Source organism: Macaca mulatta, chromosome 4 (assembly GCF_049350105.2).
Source record: "Macaca mulatta isolate MMU2019108-1 chromosome 4, T2T-MMU8v2.0, whole genome shotgun sequence".
In the NCBI taxonomy this organism is placed as follows: Eukaryota; Metazoa; Chordata; class Mammalia; order Primates; family Cercopithecidae; genus Macaca; species Macaca mulatta.
Window position 1 is genome coordinate 147,249,452 of NC_133409.1, and position 19,697 is coordinate 147,269,148.

Sequence of the window (19,697 nt, forward strand, 5' to 3'; positions counted from 1 at the left end):
ACAGTGAAGAAATATAGACACAATTACCTTATTACATAAAATTTAGCAAATGATACAATGATACTGGCCTGAGTAATACCAAGCCTACAAAGGCTTAAAACTGTGTTTTAATTAATGTTAAGTGAGAGGCACTGTCTAAACTAAACTAAAAGGCACAGCCACAAATTTGACAGAGGTACATGGTGCTCCCCGGATGCAGACAGAACTTCCCATAAGCCGGGTCTAGACCCGGGAATCTTGTAATTTCTTGTTTCAGATGCTCTGACTAACGTCAATGAGTGCCCTGCAGGTCCACTTGCTTTCCCCAGTGCCACTTAGGCTGTCCCTGAGAAACAAGGCTGGCTGGGGCTAGTGACTGTGGGAGAGCTGATCCCACACTATTCACTTTCCAAGTCTGTCTCGGGTTTGACTCCAGACAGAGAACAAACATTCAAGAAAAAGAACCAAAACACTTACGGTGATGTCAAAATAGAAAAACACCCACAAAAGCTTATACACAATTTGCAGTGGATCGCTGCAATGAAACACACACACACATGCTATTCCTTAAAAAGGAGAAAGCAAAACTAAGTGGCAAAAGGTACCAAGGTAGCAAACTAATACACCTCTAAGAAATTCATCAGTAGACACACAGATACACCCCTGGTAAAAAGTACACAGCAAACCTAAACCTGCAACATTATGTTCTCATAATGCCACATACAGCAGTTGAAAGCCCGGTAATAGTGGGTGCTGAGGAAATGTTGCTTTGTGGAACCACTGACCAAAGGAACCTGAGTGTTAACACCACTGATGACTTCTAACAAGTACCTTAGTGGAGTTCTCTTCCAGGAACAGGACCCGATCCTGCCGCTGAATAGGCTGCAACATCCAGCCTGCTCAGGTCCACCTGGGGAAGTGAACCCCTTCCAGAGCACAGAGAGACGTTAATGCATCTCTGCACGAGGACCAATAGACTCGTTCTTCACTGAGATCAATCTGTGTTTCCATCCTCAAGGGGCTGGCAGATTTTACATTGAAATCTTTGTCAGCAGTGAAACAAATGCATCCATCACTAAGCTCCTGCCTTAGAAATGGGCAGTTCTTGAGTTGTTGCCCAAGATGAAAAAAGGCCAAAATCTAATTGAACCTACAGGAAGAATTTAGTACAGAGACACAGCGTTATCTGAACTGGAGCATGGCCAGACCTCTAGGTTAATACCCCAACAGGAGAGACTCATCAAAGACCTTATTTCAGGATCAGCAGTAATATTTTCGATTCTTAAAAAATGGGCCTTGGAAATTTTTTCTTTAACCCAATGAATTCCACCAGCATCCTACACGTCTGAGATGCTCCTCTACTACTAAATGCCTATAAGGCCCGTAATGGCTGTAAGCACATGGACCCAGCTGAGGATTTGTTTAGTTCTGCTTTGCTCTGCTACAGCAAGTCCTTCTGGAGACCTGTGGGAACATACGGAGCTACCCCAGCAGGAGCTGACATTTTAACAAAAATATACCATATCTGGTTTGGTTCTTTTCTTCTCTCAATCTAATTTGGAATAATAGGGGCCAAGAACTGTCCAAACTATTTCTGTTCTTGACTTACATATATGATACTTAGAAGCAGAAAGACTGTTAACACCAATGTGACATTATCAAGGGGAATTCTATCTGCATTCTTTATAAATGTTAATTATGTATGGAGGCAGGACCGGGCAGTGAATGAAGTTAGCTTAAAACATGCATTTGACATTTAAATGCCAAATTCATCTCCCCCTTTCCAAACCAGCTTGTTTTAGTGAAATATTTTTACCTTTAAAAAATGGGTGAGGGAGGATTAGTTTATTAATTGAGAAAGTCATAAGACATTCAGTATATGTCTCCCAAAATCTGCAAATTTCTGTGCTCACATCCATGAAGCAAATTATTCTGAATATGCTTTAGAATCCCTAAGTTGTGGCATAAAAGGGCTCTTTACCTTATTACTAAAGAAAGAAAAAGAAAATAAAATTCCAAATTTAAGGGCGAGGTAAAGGAGAAGGGCTTAATTATTGTATCTCCTTCAAAAAGAAGAAAAACAGGTATCTATCTATGCCCAAGCGGAGCACGTCTTTAGCAATCCATACCTTGAGTTCTTTGGGGGAAAACATGACATTTTAAGGACTCAGGACATCCCACATCCTTCTGAGGCCCTTAATCAAGGCCTTGCATTTCTAAGTACCCATTTAGGGCTGGGGAGCTGGAGGGCTTGTGAAAATGAACTGTGATTACTACTCTGGAAAAGGTCTCTCATCTGACTGGGGAGAAGGACCATGCACACAAACAAGAGTAGCAAAGCATGCAGTGCCAGCAGAAAGAGCTGCTGATGGAAAGACCTCTCAAGCTCAAAGTGCAAGGGGGCAGGTTTTACGGCAGACAGAGACTTGACCCCATCCTCTCCTGAGCCGCATCACTGTTTACTGGGCTACTGAGCTCCTTCAGTCTCCCTAAGCCTGACTGCAGAGAGGCCTCAGGGCCAGTCCGTCTAATGGGGCCTCACCGCACCTCCCACACCTTGCCCAGCACTCTGCTCTTTTTCTTCAAGAGCACTTATTTTTGCTTGGGGTCATATTTTTATTTGGACTTATTTAATACCTATCTCTCCCTTTAGGGTCTAAGTCCCTCAAAAGCTGCATGTTGGTTTACAATTTCACTTCTGTATGCCCAGCTTAAGCACACAGTAGGCTCTCCCTAAGTGTGGTGAATGAATGACTAAGCCTCTAATTAAGAGTGGAATTTCAACAAAAAGAAGTGGAGAAAGCCACCCCAGTAGGGAGAATAGTATAAACCAATGTGTAGGAGAAAACAGTGAGTATAGGAATTAACTGAGCTGGAAAAATAGGGTATGAGATGAAAGAGAAGGCCAGTTACAGAGGCTGGGCCATGGGCTCATTCTCTGGCGAATCACGCACTCCAGGCTAAGGAGTCTGCACTCTGAACCATAGCAATAGGGAAGCAAGGACGTTTTTTTGTTTGTTTTGTTTTTGTTTTTGTTTTTTCCCCCGAGACAGAGTCTCGCTCTGTGGCCCAGGCTGGAGTGCAGTGGCACGATCTCAGCTCACTGCAAGCTCCGCCTCCCGGGTTCACGCTATTCTCCTGCCTCAGCCTCCCGAGTAGCTGGGACTACAGGTGTCCGCCACCTCGCCTGGCTAGTTTTTTGTATTTTTTGGTAGAGACAGGGTTTCACCATGTTAGGCAGAATGGTCTCGATCTCCTGACCTCGTGATCCGCTCGTCTCGGCCTCCCAAAGTGCTGCGATTATAGGCTCGAGCCACCGCGCCCAGCTGCAAGGACGTTTTTAGTCAAGGGAGGATAACACAAAATATTTGAGGAACATGGTAAGGCAGCCACAAGTAAGAGGAGCTAGAGAAGCCCAGAGGCAAGCAGGGAGATACTGAGGTGGTGGCTGCTGAGGATCCCAGATAGGTGAGTGTGAATGGAGGGGAGAGATTTTGGAAGGAAACCCTGGTGACTGGCACAAAATGGAGAGAAGAGGAAGGGTTCTGGTCAAGAGCACAAGGGGACTTGAGTGACCCTTTACAAGGCCTAGCTCAGGGTCATTTAGACAACATAGGCTTTCCCAGGACTCATCTGTCCTATTGATTTCAAATGAAAAATTGGTACAAAAGCATCTTTACCTGCAAATTAAAGTTATGGTGAGTCATGTAGCTGCTAAAAAATGCCTGAGCAAGTCTCATGGGCCCAGAGCAGGCCATTATGCTGTTGGGTGGAGAGTAGGTAGAGTCACTGTTATGTGATGGGGCACAGGGAAAAGCTATATTGATTTTGCCAAAAAAGCACAACAGGGGAGAGGCTGAGCTGTATCTCCAGGGCAGAAACCACAGGATAAAGCTTTAAAAGGCAACAAGCACTTCCACTCCACAGAACCGCTTTCTGTATGGCCTCCTGATGGAGGTTGTGGTACCTCTGGAAGCATTGTGCACACTGTCTTTGACTTGGGCTCACTGACAGATTGAACCCTTAAGTTTTCAGGAGACTAAGAAGCCCATCAAACCCCTTGATGAAGCATTATCACGTGGCCTGCGACACGTAAATCTCATCATAGTGTACCATGCAATGTACATCATATACAAGCATCTGTAACAATGTCATACAATTTTAAGAGGATGTTCACCAAAGGGCCAAGACAAAAGCAGTTTGAAAATAAGCCATCTGAGGTGAGAGAGAAGAAACTGGGGTGCCTGGCAAGGAAATGAGAAGGTTTAAGGGTAGGAGGACATAATTGTAGCTTCAAATATCTGAACAACTATTATGGAGGACTGCGTGCATGACCTACCAAGAAGGTAAAACCAGAATTGATGGAGTGGAAGTCACAGATTTTAGGTGGATATGAGAAAGGATTTTTCATTATTTCATAGACGTAACGGTGGATGGCAGAGGGGGTTACTTGTGGTTTACAAGCAAAAGTTGGAAGATCATTTTTATTTATTTAGTTACTATTATTATTTTTAAACCAGTCAAGTATAGTGGTAAAGAAGATCACTTTTAGACAACACAGAAGTGACTTTGTTCATAAGGGAGCTGGACCACGTGGTAACTAGGATTCCTTCCAAATTCCGAATTTCAGAATTTGCTGGAAATCATCGCCTCACTTTTCAAGTCACAAAAGAAAAAGCTAACAGCCCCCCATCTTAGAAAGCAGTAAAGGGAAGAAATGCTTTGAGTCTTAATATTATAGTAAAAAGGAAACACATGCTTCTCCCAAGAGACGCCTTTCCTAAGTTGCTTTCCTTCGTAAACAAAGAGAAATATTTTTGTCTGCAGTTAGAGGGAAAGAGTAAGCTAATGCTGCAATAATTTGGGTTGAAACAAGAGGAAATGAAAAGTAACTGCTAATTAATGCCAAAATAAAGGTTTAGCTCACCTATATTCTAAATACAGTCTTGTGTATTAGAAGATGTAGTTTCAGCTGGTTTCCCTCATTTATCAACCCTAACATCGTAGGCAAGTCATTTCAGCTCTCAAAGCTTTAGTTTCTTCACCTGGAAAACTGAATCAAACAGTGGGCTGAATCAAATTGTTGCTAAAAATCAACAGGATGCCTAGCACGCCTCATAGCAAAATGAATTCCGAAGAAACAAAGATTTACACCTGAAAAATGAAACCACAAAATACTAGGAGGAAATTATGTGTTTGTGTGTGTGTGTATATATATAGAATGTGTAACTATATATATATAAAATATATTTGTAATCAAATAATATATATTTGTATATTACATATAAGTATATATTATATATGTAATTATATAGGTATATGTAATATATAATGTAATTATATATAATGTATATATACAAATAATATACATATATTTATAATCTTAGAGTAAGGAAAGTCTTCTTAACTGGGATGCAAAATGCAGAAGTTGGCTGGGCGCAGTGGCTCACGCCTGTAATCCCAGCAATTTGGGAGGCCCAGGTGGGTGGATCACCTGAGGTCAGGAGTTTGAGAACAGCCTGGCCAACATGGTGAAACCTTGTCTCTACTAAAAATACAAAAATTAGCTGGGTGTGGTGGTACACGCCTGTAATCCCAATTATTCAGGAGGCTGAGGCAGGAGAATTGCTTGAACCCAGGTGACAGAGGTTGCAGTGAGCCGAGATTGTGCCACTGCACTCCAGCCTGGGTGACAGAGCAAGACTGTCTCAAAAAAAAAAAAAAAAAAGCAGAAGTCATACAAGATTGATAGATTCAACTATAAAAATTCTAAATTTCTACATGTTAAAAAAAAACACATAAAAATGCCACAAGGCCAAAAGACAAATTATATCACAGATAAAGGGCTGATTTTTTCCAAATATAAAGATCTTCTACAAATTAGTAAGAAAGAGATCAATTCAATAACAACGTTAAAAAAAAAAGAGAGAGAGAAAAGGAATCTAGAAAATAGTGTTTTGTAAACATGTAAAGAGATGCCAGTGTCACTCATAATAAGAAACACACTTTAAAACTAACCCAAGATAACATTACCAATCTGTTAACCAAAAAGAGACTAAAAGGCTGACCACCCCCATGTTGATAAGGTGTTTACATGTTGTGGGTAGAAAAGTAAATTTAACACGCACAAACTCTTTCACACAGCTGTTCAGCTTCTGGAAACATCTTACAATGACTCTGTACAAGGATTTGCATTGCAGCAATGCTTTAATCAGTAAAAGCCTGGTAACATGTAGAATGTCCATCTACAAGAAACAAAAATAAATGATAGTATATGCACACCACGGAATATTATGAACAATAAAAAAGAAAACTCTTCATGTACTTAATTAGAATGATTTTCCAAAAATTACTATTACATGAAAAAAGCAAGGTTCAGAGCAATACACATGAGACAGCACCATTTTGTCTTTTAAAAAGAAAAATGCTTAACATGTCAGAAATGCTTCTATATGCAGAGAATATTTCTGGAAGGATATTCAAAACACCAAGGAGAAGAACCGGGAATCTGGGAGACTTATTTTTCACTATATAGTCTTTAGTATCTTTAAAATTTCACCTAGATTCAGGTATTATAATTAAAAAAATACAAAATCCCTAGGGCATAAACATTCCATTTCTAGGGTTAGCTTTGCCTAGATTTCTACATACAGTTAGATATGGAGTAAGATAAATATTCCCTCCAAGGACACAGAAACAGCCTAAGACCTTGAGGCTGGGAGATCTCCACCCCTGAAGTACAGTGTGAAGATGGGATGCCAGTCCTCTGCCACCGCACCCAAGTTCCATGGCGTTCTTCACTGTCCTTTGGCCCAGTACAGAGGGCCCCAGCTGCAAAACCAGGACTTTATGCCCACTGCACAACGGATATAAGGCTCTTCCATGCTTTTGGGGGAAGTTCTGTTGAAAATAACTAGATCCAAAGTGGACAGGAAAGGAACCAGAACATTTACACAAACCACAACTTTTTAGCTGAGTTTACAATGGCTTCCTGCCTGTTTAAATCAGGACAGCCAAGAACAGACTGCCAGACAAATTGTCATTTGTAGGCCCCTACTGAGCTTAGGCAGTTTTCCACCTGTCCAGGCAAATAAACAGGCCGCCTTGAGTTATGGACAGGTGGGCCCTGTGGCGCCAGAGACTGGGCCATTAAAGCTTGTGAGCAAGAGTAGGATGCCTGGGAAAGATACGCTCAGCATCTTGGCCCTGCCCAGCAGCTACAGGCCACAGGCATGCTTCTTACCCACTGGCTACTCACCTGATAGCATCAAAAGGAAACATCTATGGAGAAGAAAGCAGGACAAAGGAACCCTAGGCAGGGAGGGTAGTTGTCCATGAAAACAGAGTTGAGATCAGAGAGCACATCTTTGAGGATGTTGGCATAACACTGGGGGTCAGGAAAAGAGCCTGTGTTGTTTCTGAGGGTCACACATTTCAAAGGAAGTGAAAATGAGGTCCAGATTAATTGTTTTCTCAGAGTCCTATATAATAAAAAGCCTATCCCCCAATGTCTGGCTGCCACTCCGACCACATAGCACATCTCTAAACAAATTAAAGTTCTCTGGGATATATATACACACATGCGTGCACACATACACAGACCACCTTCGTATCTGTTCTCTAAGAAGCTTCCTCTACCCTGACGTCCCCGAAGTCCACTCAGGGTCAGAGAATGTCTGAGGCCGCCAGCATCTCCCTCTCTTACTGGTTGTAATTACCTATGGGTCTGGCTCCTGAGAGGATGTACTTAAGATTCATTGGGGCGAATTATTTGTGGTCAATGCTCTTTTAGGACATTAGCACCATTTCTGTGTTCCAAGTGGTGGTGGCATACCCTGAACTCACCTTCGCTGCCTCCATGAACACCCAGTCAGTCGGCCTCCCTCACTGGATCTCCCATTTCCGAGATTTCTGGCCATCTTCTGGTCTTAGCAATTTTGAATTCTCTTCCCTTTGCTTCACGATCCTGGTTTTCAGATTTTATTTCTGCCTTGAGTATGCAATGAGCTCATGGAAAGGCATTTCCTAAGACAATGACCTATAACCCAGCCCCTCCGCCAGAACTCACCCAACATCCTTGCCCAGGATGACAACAAGAACAATGATCAAGTTTGAGAAATTCTGATTTCACTCTAGTTCAACAGCTTTTTAAAAATGTGTGTTTTTTTAAACACATGTTTAAAAGCATGCACCCAACAGCTTAAAATAAAGAAATCAAGGGAAAAAACCAAGATGAGAAAGGCCACAGGTAGCAATCATGACTAAAGAAAAAGGAAGTTAAAAGTAAAAGTCAAGTTATAAGCTATATTTGTAAGACAATATTAAGTGTAGGGTAGAATTTTCAATTTCTCCTACAGGAGAAATTAAGAGAAAGTAGCCCAATAACCACTCCTGCTTCTCCCTCCCTACCCCAAGCACGCATGGCTTGCTCCCTCACGTCCTCCTCAAAGGGGCCTTCCTTGGCTGACTCACCTAATGGCAACCCTCCTCCCACCGCACCCTCTAATCCTGTTCTTAGCTGTATTGTTCTCATAAGCACTCCCATCATCAACTACATACTATGATTTTTACCTATTTATTCTTTTTAAATTCTCATTCCTCTCTAGCTTTCTAGAATGACAGCTCCATGAGGGCAAAAGGATTTGTCTGTTTTGTTCATTGCACTTAGAGCCTACCTGGAAAAGAGCAAGTGCTCAACAAATTAGCTGAATGAGTAACTGTAATACAAATATACTTCAATTTTATACTATTATTACTGATTATGTAAAATACCGCTACTTGTTCTTAGACACAATTGCTTAGAATAATATAAAATGAACTATTATTCCAAAAGTCATGTAAAGTCACGCACTCTGTATCCTACTGATACTTTATTAGAAAAACAAGATACGAAACCACAACCGAAGTATAAAAAGAATATACCAGAAAATGTTTCCTTCTGTGATTCTCAGCATTTGTATGGACTGAAATAAAGGTCAAATTCCTCTCATCTATATTCACCTACATTCATTGTCACCCAAACTTTCAGTCTGGGGTTAAAAAAAAAATGTAACAAAACAAAAAAGAGAGAAAAGGAAAATTCTCCTTTTGCTGGCGATTTTGCAAATACCCCAAGTCCCTCCCTGGGCTTGATGGTACCTTCTTGCTGCAGCTAAAGGGAACCAGGCTGTTTAGTGGGGGACCGAGGCTGGCGGTATGCGTGGTAGCCTGCCGACACCACAAGTGGTAGAAATGCTGGTGCAGAATAGAAATGTGAGTCAACCCTGGAAAAAATGTTAAAAAGAAAAAATAAAAGCAAAATCCCTCTGGCGCAGAGGGCTGAGAGGCTGGAAGAGAAGCCCATCCTTAACTCCACCTGTAAAAATAAGAATGAAAAGGAAAAATGAATGAGAAAAGTAGGGAGGAAGAAAAAAAGACAAAAAAGCATAAAAGAAAAGGGGAGAAAGAGCAAAGGGAAAAAGAAAAAGGGAAACGGATGAGTGACAGACAGGGACAGCAGCAATGGGGAGATGCATCGGTGGGAAGTGAAGTGGCAGCGGCAGGGAGGGCGCATTCCCCTTGCTTTCCAGCACCTGTCCAGTTAGAGGCATGATGGCAGCAAGGGACCAGCAAGCGGGAGAGAACACACCAGTTTTCTCATCACCAGTCAATTGCAGAGCCAGGACTAACTCCCGCTCATTCACAACACTGTGGAGTTTCTCCTGTTAGCATCAAGACCATGGAAATGCACATATACATACATATATACACACACACACTGCATATATATACACACACACGCATATATACACATCTATAATCTAGGCTAACAAAAATCACTTCGATAGAAAGGCCAAAACTGTTTGTTTACGGCTGCCTATAAAATAAATGAGATTATTTTTAAAATATGAACAAATTACCTCAATATTACCACACCACCTAAACCCAATGGAAATTTAAAGGGTGTTTCATCTAGGATAAAAGTTGTGACTACTGCGAATACTTGGAAACAACTTAAACAGACATTCCAGGCCCTAATCTTTCCCCAGAGGTAGGAGTGTCACATTCTTCTTCAGGGTGGGAGGGCTTTGCTCAGCACAAAAGACTACACAGCATGCTTGTTTACATAACGAGGAACAATGCACACTGCAGAATATGGCGTGGGAAATTTAGTCATCATCAGTGGAAATGCAAATCTCCTTATTTTACATTCTTCTTTTTGCACACCTAACCCCCAAGGGTTAAACGCAGCCAAAGCCTCTACGGAGTTGAACCAATCAGCTTGTCTCTTGATGACATCATGCCTCCAATGGGACAGAGCTGGAAAGGGCGAGGCAGCGAGGCCACTTCTGGACTTGGCCTGAAAGGGTGCCCTCCCAGTTGCTGCCACTTCACTTCTCAGGAAAAGGATTCAAGAGCCAAGGGTCTCCTCAACTACCATTTCAGACAAAGCCAGGACATTCCCAAAATCCTGTGCCAGAAATTATTCTCAGCTTATACAAAACGCATACAAAGCAAGTCCTTGCTCTTCACCCATCTCCCACTTATTTAATATTTATGAAAGCTGATTACAAAACACAAATTTATCATTTAAGCCTTTAGTCAAGTTTTAAATGACTCCAATGTTTATGCTAAGCAGAGAAACAGCCTTCTGTGGTTTTCTCTTTCATAAACTTCAATCCCATTCAAAGCAGGTGGGAGGCTGATCTGGTCATCACAAACTTTTTATCCATTCAAACCACAATATGACCAGAAAGACGTTTTTGTTCTTCCTACAAGGTATTTATCTCAGATGTTAATTGGTGCTGGTTCTGTGTGCTGTGGGTACCTCACACTGTGCAAGAGACAGAGGATGAAGACACACAAAAAAGAAATTCTGCCACAGGAGCACACAGCTGAGATGCCGAGGACACTGCCAGCTTGATGAAGGGAAAACAGGTTTCTTTCCTATAGTAGGAAGTGGGAAAGGCTTAAAGTTTTGGATTTTTAATTTTGTTAAATTTACATATTTTTATTTGGAAATATCTGTATCAGTGCAGAAAAACGAAGTTTTAGAGACACTGGATGCCATTACTTTATATATCATTAGTTTATTATAAAGAAAGAAAGTTTAAATAAAATTTATGAATTTATTATAAAGACAGACATGGAAATTATTTATATGATGAAATATTTCAGGACTTCAGTGGAAGGAGCAGCTTCACGTGATGTCATTTCAATAGTGATTTATTTCTGTCTGCATTCTTTCCAAGAATGTCACCATCTTTAAATAAGAAATAATCCTGTCACCTAGAACTACTTTGGTGCCTCTATATTCTGGCGGAAGAATTTTGTCTCCAACTTCCACGCTAATTGATCGAATCTTTCCACCCTTTCCTTTACAGCCTGATCCAACAGCTACCACTGCTGCTTGTGATACTTTTCTGTGAGACTTTCCTGGAGGCATAATGCCTCCTTTGGTCACAGTTTCAGCTGCACTCCTTTCAACCAATATTCAAAGAGTGAAAGAAACTTTCTACATGCTGGTCCCGCCATGACTCCACTGCCACAGCTTTGGTGCTTCCAGTTAAATGATGAATTTCTCCTGCTTCCCAGCACTCTCAATATCTAAGCCTTGCAGTTCATTTGCAAATGAAGATTAATTTACAATTTACATGCTAGAGCCATGTTTACTGCTCCAGCATACAGCCATCTATGCTTGCTCAGAGTTGATAGAAACAGTGCCAAAAACTGCTGTGTCACTCAGGGTCCCTGCAGGAAAAGATGGCACAAATTGTGCACCTGAAGGAACTTAATAATGGGATTATTTACACAGGGCGGGGAGCTAGTCACAATGTGGAGCCTTAGGTAAGGTGCAGGGAGGGGAGCTAGTCACTATGAGGAGCCTTAGGTCAGAAGGGTCAAAGGGAGGGACCATTTACTAGAACCCAGAGAGAACAGCTATTGGGAGAAGGTCCCTCCAGGAGTGGTGGCTTTCAGTAGAGGAACACAGCCAATCCAACAACCCCTTGGCCTATTAATGTACATAGGCAGATAGAAAAGGGTAGGAACTGGACCTGAAGGGCAGGTGGAAAATGACCTGTGCAGCATCTAATGGTTGGAGAACAGTTTCAACAACAACAAACCAACCAACCTTATGATATAGCCATACAAGAGAACACAGCCTTTTTAGAATGATGGTCTGAATCCAGATCTTATTGATGCTGTCATGGTAAAATATCTACAACATGCAGTAACTAGGTAAGAAAAGCAAATTATAATTAGTAAATACACTAAGATGCCAAATTTGGATATGTATTAAATGTTAACAGAGGTTAAGTGTGCATGGAGGGATGTAGGTGAATTTCCCACTCCTTATCTATATATTTTTAAAGTTTTATTTATGTACACCTCAGTTTGTCCTCTATAATGTCCCAAGCATCATTAAGGCAACAAAGAGTGCTTTGACTTGACTGGAGAACACAGAAAATAACTAGTGAAGCTTGGATTCAGATCTCCTCTTAGGCTGAGCTCTTTTAAAGGCAAACTATGACTTCTTTGTCACCAAAAATACAATAGAAAATAAGGAGAACACTAGTGTCATTAACAGATACGATCACAGAGGTTTACCTTAACCAGGCCATCTTTCAGAAGTCAAGTTGCTCAGGGTAGTTCACCAGGGCTGCATTAACCCACAATAAAGAGCAGTCTCTATTTGGAGAAAATGACTCCCAGATCTATTAGACATACATGTTCCCCAACTGGAGAACATCATCCCAACCAACCAACCAACCAACCAACCAGCCAGCCATTTGCTGGCCATTATGTGGAAGAATATATTTGAAAAATAAATTGTAGAGAAGGCTGCAGATTTCTCTCCAACCTCTCTTCTCCTCTCAGGGAGTTCAACAGAAAGCTCGTTAACTTCTCAAATGAGAACAATGGGGAAGGTGCCTGCCCTACTTTCTCAGGCTGGGTGGGCTCTCCCATCCCTGCAGTGAGGCAGAGCTGTGTAGGAGGATCACCAGTTGAAGGGTTTGAACTCCAGTGGTTCCCCATGACTCTGCCACCACTGCAAAGAACCTCCTGCAAAGAGCTCTGCCTTTTTGTTTGTTTTGAGACAGAGTCTCACCCTGTCACTCAGGCTGAAGTGCAGTGGTGTGATCTCCGCTCACTGCAACCTCCGCCTCCTGGGTTTAAGCAGTTCTCTTGCCTCAGCCTCCTGAGTGGGTGGGCCTACTGACACATACCACCATGCCCGGCTAATTTTTGTATTTTTAGTAGAGATGGGGTTTCACTATTTTGGTCAGGCTGGTCTCGACCTCCTGACCTCAGGTGATCCACCTGCCTCGGCCTCCCAAAGTGCCTGGATTACAGGCGTGAGCCACCATGCCCGGCCTGAGCTCTGCCTTTCTTAAGGTCTGAAGGCACTCCAGGCCTCAGTTCCCATTCTCAGAAGCTCCAAGCACAATAGTAACATTAATATCTACCACTTAGTCAACACTTCATGCATGCTAGGAACTATGCTAGGCAGTTAAACACAACTCTAATTGGTAAAACACTCTGAAACACAGATCTAACTGCCTCAGTTTCACAAATAAGAACAACAACAGTGAGCTTACTGAGGTCATCCATGCACCGAGGTGGAGATGGTGGAGCTGGGGCTCAAAGCTGGACCTGCTGACTCCCGAACCTGAGCCCATCTGCTGTCCTGCACTTCCTTCTAGGAACAGCGTGAGGGGCTCCCACCCCACAGCCTTCCTTCTGCCTCCCCAGGCCTCACAGTGAGGAGCTGAGCTAGGCCCAAGCACTTTCAGATCCTTCAGAGCAGAGTTCCCCACATCCCGGGGTCCAAGGACAACAAAGAAAAACATCAGTAAGGACAGGATATGGCAAAGCAGGCTACGGGCACTGGTCAGGGATAGGGTGGGAAGCAGCCATTAACTAATGCCCCATTCCAGGAAAGCATGCCAAGGCCCTGGGTTTAGGGCCAATCACTGGGGGAAACACTTTCGGAGTTTCTCTTTAGAGAGCGATATCCACAGACACCAAGTACAATATCACTAAGAAACAACACTGAAGGGTTACACATAAGGGGCCCTGTTAATGTTTAGGATGTAAGCAACCTTGATCTTCTGAATTCTTTCCAATAAGACCTCAACTGCCTTTAAGTTTTTTCAAATTTAAAATGTAGCAGGGCTTCTGCATTTCAGTCACACTAGAGAACTGGCCCACAACACCTAGATCTTGGATAGATCTAGATCCCTGGGCCATTGCATGCACCTGCAATCTTTATCTGCACAGGTGATATCAGCAAATGAACCTCCTCTCGATGCAAAGAGACACTGGCTTATGAGCCCACACAGCCAACCTCAAGCCCAGCTTTGCCCAGGTGATTTTGTATTTCTTGGCCAGGAGGAAACAGTGGAGCCCATAAGACTGCCCAGAAATGCTGCATGTTAACAGGACATAAATATCCTGTGAAGAATCGGCCAGCACTGCTGACCTCTCCGGGTGGGCATACGCTCAGAAGGAGCCATAAGGAAGAGGTGATTCATTGGACTGGTAAAGCTGATTTCCAGCCCGTTTAAAGGATTCTGAGATACTGCCTTGATAGCATATCTAGGAGTCATCCCTCAGTATCCACAAGGGATTGGTTCCAGAACACCATTTGGATATCAAAACCTGTGGATGTTCAAGTCCTTGACATGAAATAACATTGCATATAACCTACATACATCTTGTATATTCTAAATCATCTCTAGATTCCTTATAATACCTGATACAATGTAAATGCTATATGTAAATAATTGTTATACTGTATTTTTATTTGCATTATTTGTTATTGTTGTTTTATTTTTTTCTCCCAAACATTTCCATCCACAGTTGACTAAATCCACAGACGCAGAAAACCAGGGATATGGAAGGCTGGCCGTACTCATCTCTTGGCCTGATGCTCGAGGCCCTCTCACTACCTGGTGCAAATCTCGCTTTCTACCCTTATTTCTCATTCTGCCCTTACATACACTCAGCACCCTAGAGAAACCAAACGACCTGAGCTTTCCTGGCTCCATGCCTCTGCTCATGCCGCTCTCTCCACGCACCTCTCCTCGTCCCACCAGCTTCAATCTGGTTTTAACCATAAGACTTAGTCTTTTAATTCCATGTCAAATCCCACTGCTCTAGTGATCGTTCCTGAATCTCTTCCCACCCTCTCATACCTCCTGTCTCCACTCCCCCACCCACTGATTTTTTAAAAAATCTCAGACCTGGGTGAGAGTCACTGATGTTTTTCTCTCTTGACCTCTGCGGCCATTTCAGAGCACACTGCACTTATCTTCGCCCTCCTCTTAAATTTATCTTGAACTTTTCCTACAGCTGACTGTAAATTAGTAAAACTCTGTTTTAAAAAACAAAGGTAGAGCACACATTCCTACAAATATACATACTCCAGTGTGTAATCTCCTGGCACCCCCCTCCCCCAAGCTATCTCACTCATAGTGATTTTCCACGAGTGGCCAGGTATCTAGCACAGGCTCACCAAATCTTTGTTTACTAAGCAATGAAAATCTTCTGCACAGGATTCCTGTCTCTGCCTAATCAGAATCTTAAGCTTCATCTTCTACCTTATCTGGAGGTAGTGCTGGAAGCACAGCCCCCGCCCCCAACCCCGTTCCTTCACTGGAAACAGATTGGCTTTGGTTTACATAACTTTCCAGCACCTACCCAAATAGAGTTGGGTAGGGCATTAAGTCTACAGATTGTTCAAATGGACATGTCAGCTGTAGTGTTCGCGTCCTCTTGAAGAGCTAAATGCAGTTCTTGAAATTATTCCTCAGAGACAGACCCAGTCCACTTCAAAGGCAGCTTCCACTCAGTAAGAAGCTTGCAAGGGTGGTACTTTAACATTCCCAGGGTGTTTACCTATCTTTGAGAAACACATTCTTCTGCTCAGCGAGACATGCCATAGGTCACTGAGACATACTTCAGTACATATTTCCAACTAATAATGGCTATGAAAGAAAACTGGGCCTCCGACTCCCAATGTTTTCTACTCCCTAATCTTCGTTTCCCGAACCACTTAGTCCTCTTCTGCCTGACCAATCTGGGAATGTGGGATGGGCAGGACCCTTCTGCTGGAAGAAGTATTTGGCCTTCCAGGACAGCACAGTAAGAATAACCATGGAGAAGCAGGGACTAGAAAAGCCTTCCTCTTGCAGCTGTAAAAAAGAATGAGATCGTGTCCTTTGCAGGCAACATGGATGCAGCTGCAGGCCATTATCCTGAGTGAATTAACGCAGGAACAGAAAACCAAACAGTGCAGCATGTTCTCCCTTAAACATTGGGTACTCATGGACATAAAGATACAATAGACACTGGGGACTACTGGAGAGGGGAGGGAGTGGGGGCAAGGGCTGAAAAACTAACTACTGGGTACTATGCCCACTACCTGGGTGATGAGATCAATTGTATCCCAAACCTCAGCATCATGCAATATACCCATGTAACAAACCTGCACATGTACCCCCTGAACCTACAATAAAAGTTGAAATTATATATATAAAAAAAGAAAAGCCCCCTGTCCTCCCCTAAACACCGCATCACACCTCTCAACTAACCCTGGATCTTCTCTCTTCCTCCTGAAGGACTCATAGGAAGTACTCCAGCTCATCTTAAGCATCTCCAGGGTGAGCATGATTCTCTCAATGGGGCTGATGGGATCCAAATATTTCCAAACAGCATGTCATTTCTAGAAACTGCCCCTCCCTCAGCCCTGCTCTGCCGGGGCCTCCACCGGCTAATTTAACCATTAATGGACCTGTCCTCTGTGATCCACGCTACCTGAGGCTCGCCTCTTCCTATGATTGTCCGAAACACATTAGTTACAGAGTGAAGGAACCAGAGCAACCTTGCCCAGATCCTGGGCCTGACAGTTGGCACGCAGGGGAGCTGTGGTGGGCTGCGGCCAGCCTGGCTAGCCCAGCTCCCTGTGACGTCACGTCGGCCTTACCTCATCCCACTCCGAGGCGAAGGAGGGTGACTTCTCCAGCCTCTTCTTCCCAATGCTGCAGTTGGATAAGGACTCGCTCCGACTCCCCATGGTAGCGTCCTCTGTGGGTGAGCAGGTCAGGAGATCAGAGTCAGACTTGGACAAGCTGCGGCTGAGTTTGAGTTCAGCTTTGGGTTTGCTGGTGGGAGGGGCTCGGCTCCTGGTCCCACTCCGGTCTCCTTCCTCAGCACCGCCAGGGTGCGGAGATGCTGTGTGAGTCAAAGTTTCAGGGTGTGAGCGGCTGTTGGTGGTGGACAGGCCTGTTAGGTAGCCCACTCTCTTGCTCTGGTCCAGGGCACTGGGTTGGGAGGCTCCAGGAGCATGCACACCCGTCTCCTCCAGCTGCATGCTGGCCTTGTGGCAGGCGCCCTGCTGGGGGGACCCGTCTGGATGGCTCTGGCCAGCAGTACAGAGCAGCTGGAAAGGGTCCTGCCCCACCTCGCACACCGGGGAGGAGCCGTGGAGGAGGCCTGAGAACTGCTCTGGGACCTGCCCGTCCTGCCCCTCCGCAGAGTCCTGGCTCCGGCTGCTGCTGCTCCGCCTGTGGTCTTGGAGTGGACGGAGAGACAGAGAAATAAAAAATTAAACGTGGCAAAAATCAACAAAGTTCCAATGCAGCAAGCATACGGCAGAGCAGAGGAATTCACAGAGAAACAGGAGAGAAACTGGATAGGCTGGGGAGGGGGAGAGGAGAGAAGAAGAGAGAGGAAGGAAGACAGTTTTCATATTGTTCTTAATGTTCAATTTGTACCCAAAGTCAGAGCATTTATGAAATTCCAAACACTGGCCTGATTAATGCTATCTGGCAGCCTTCCCTGTTGTTAGATTTCTGTTAACATTAACGACCAGACCTTGCTATATAAGGCGAGAAGAGTGTTAACTATAACCTAGAGAAAGGACACAAGTCAGGACAGAGTGAGTGAACATGGAGTAAAAGTGAGAGCGCCAGTGAGCAAGCGCGAGCAGTGAGACTCACTCCTGGAACATCTGATACATTTCCATAAAGGCCAAAGTGTTATTTAAAGGCCACCCGCCCTCCCTTCCTCTGGCAAGCAGCAACAGAAAAAAAAAAAAAAAAAGAGGTCATGATCCACAACCTGCAACTTCTGGAATTCCTTAACAGAAACAAAACGGCAGAGAAATAACTGCTTCCTTCCTCCGAGGGGGCCATTCCGAGTTCCACGCCTCATCCTTCCTTCCTCAGGGAGCACAGACTTTTCTTTCTCTCTCTTTTTTTTTTTTTTTTTGAGAATGTGTACAACTTGCTTCTTCCAAAATCTCCCAGCTGCTCATATTTGTTTAAGTTTAACCTTAGTTGATCCACTGAAAACAAAATGGTCTAATTTGTCAATGCCAGGAGACATTTGCAGTTCTCTCGAGACTTCCCCAACATCCTAGAAATCTGACACTACTAGCTCATGAGGCCAACTACTACTGTACACTCAAATACCTCGCCCTGAAGTAGCATAAACAGTTGGCCAAATCAGAATCTAACATCAGCACTACACTGGCACACCCAGGGGGTTCCCTTGCATGAACTCAGTCCCATTAAAGATTTTAACCCACATCATCAAAGTAAATAATACTATGTCCAGCACTAGCTCACATTCCATAATATTCAACTTTATCTTCTCTATACGTGGAATCTGTTGCACCTACACTAAACAATTCCCTAGTCTGCTCAAAACTCTCAAGAACTATTCATGAGCTCAGAGAATCTTAGAATCAAAAGGGTCAACTATGTTTACAGATGAGGAGTCTTAGTGGTTACCCCAGGTGGTGGGGGAGAAGACTTTAACCCAGGAGCCTGAAGATCTGGCTCTGGTCCTGGCTGAGCTGTTCTCTAGCTGTGTGGCCTTGGTAGTGAGTTCATCTTATTGGGCCTCAGTGTCTAAAGTAAGTGGGCTGGGCTACATGATACTTAAAAATCCCTTTAATGTCACGATAGTGATGAGAATCCAGGTCTCCACCATGTCATGATGGTACACTTCTCCCACTTAGGGACGCGAGACCCCTGTTTGGGTACCTCTCCTGTTGCTGCCTACACAGTATCCACTCTCCCTCATCAGCACGCCTGAAGGCCCAAAGCCCCTTCTTGAGGTTCAGTTCTGCAACTGGAGAGGGTAGCCAGATGAGGAGAACTGCAAAATGAACAGTGCTTTATAAACACAATGTACTAAAACACAGTCTCCAATGCCCACGCATGACGCTACTGCCCTGTAACAGTGGTTCTTCCAAAACAGGCTTTAAGAAATAGTCTCAACAACCAGCTCTCACAGCGAGCCCAACTCGCTGAGGTCTGACCGGCGATACATTTCCCCCATCCCTCTCCTCTCCTCCCGGCTCCAGAAGAGCAGTTCGGTCTCCATAGTCTGTTCAGCTTTTCACGAGTCTAGAGAAGTGGCCAAGGGCAGCCAATTAGCTCCACTTTATAGCTCTGATTACTTATCCACAGGAGCACAGAAGCACCAACTTTGGCATGTCCCTCCTCTCTCTCTCTCTCTCTCTATATATATATATATATATTTTTTTTTTTGAGACAGAGTCTCGCTCTGTCGCCCAGGCTGGAGTGCAGTGGCCGGACCTCAGCTCACTGCAAGCTCCACCTCCCGGGTTCCCGCCATTCTCCTGCCTCAGCCTCCCGAGTAGCTGGGACTACAGGCGCCCGCCACCTCGCCTGGCTAGTTTTTTGTATTTTTTAGTAGAGACG

At 43.8% G+C, this 19,697-nt stretch overlaps 1 protein-coding gene, 1 long non-coding RNA gene and 1 pseudogene across 10 annotated transcripts in view; 1 reads left to right on the forward strand and 2 right to left on the reverse strand.

The window, feature by feature from the left end:
* ANKS1A (ankyrin repeat and sterile alpha motif domain containing 1A) overlaps positions 1-19,697 on the reverse strand; it is a 196,190-nt gene that overhangs the window by 57,429 nt on the left and 119,064 nt on the right. For all 9 annotated transcript variants that reach the window (XM_078000111.1, XM_001111692.5, XM_078000108.1 and 6 more), the window contains one exon: positions 16,949-17,535. In XM_078000111.1, the coding sequence (XP_077856237.1) occupies positions 16,949-17,535 (587 nt within the window). The remainder of the gene's footprint in view (positions 1-16,948; positions 17,536-19,697) is intronic.
* LOC144340443 (uncharacterized) lies at positions 2,975-10,487 on the forward strand. The gene is made up of 2 exons (XR_013416551.1): positions 2,975-3,063; positions 5,676-10,487. It is a non-coding gene; the product is annotated as an uncharacterized LOC144340443 (long non-coding RNA).
* On the reverse strand, positions 10,942-11,642 carry LOC144340399 (10 kDa heat shock protein, mitochondrial pseudogene; annotated as a pseudogene).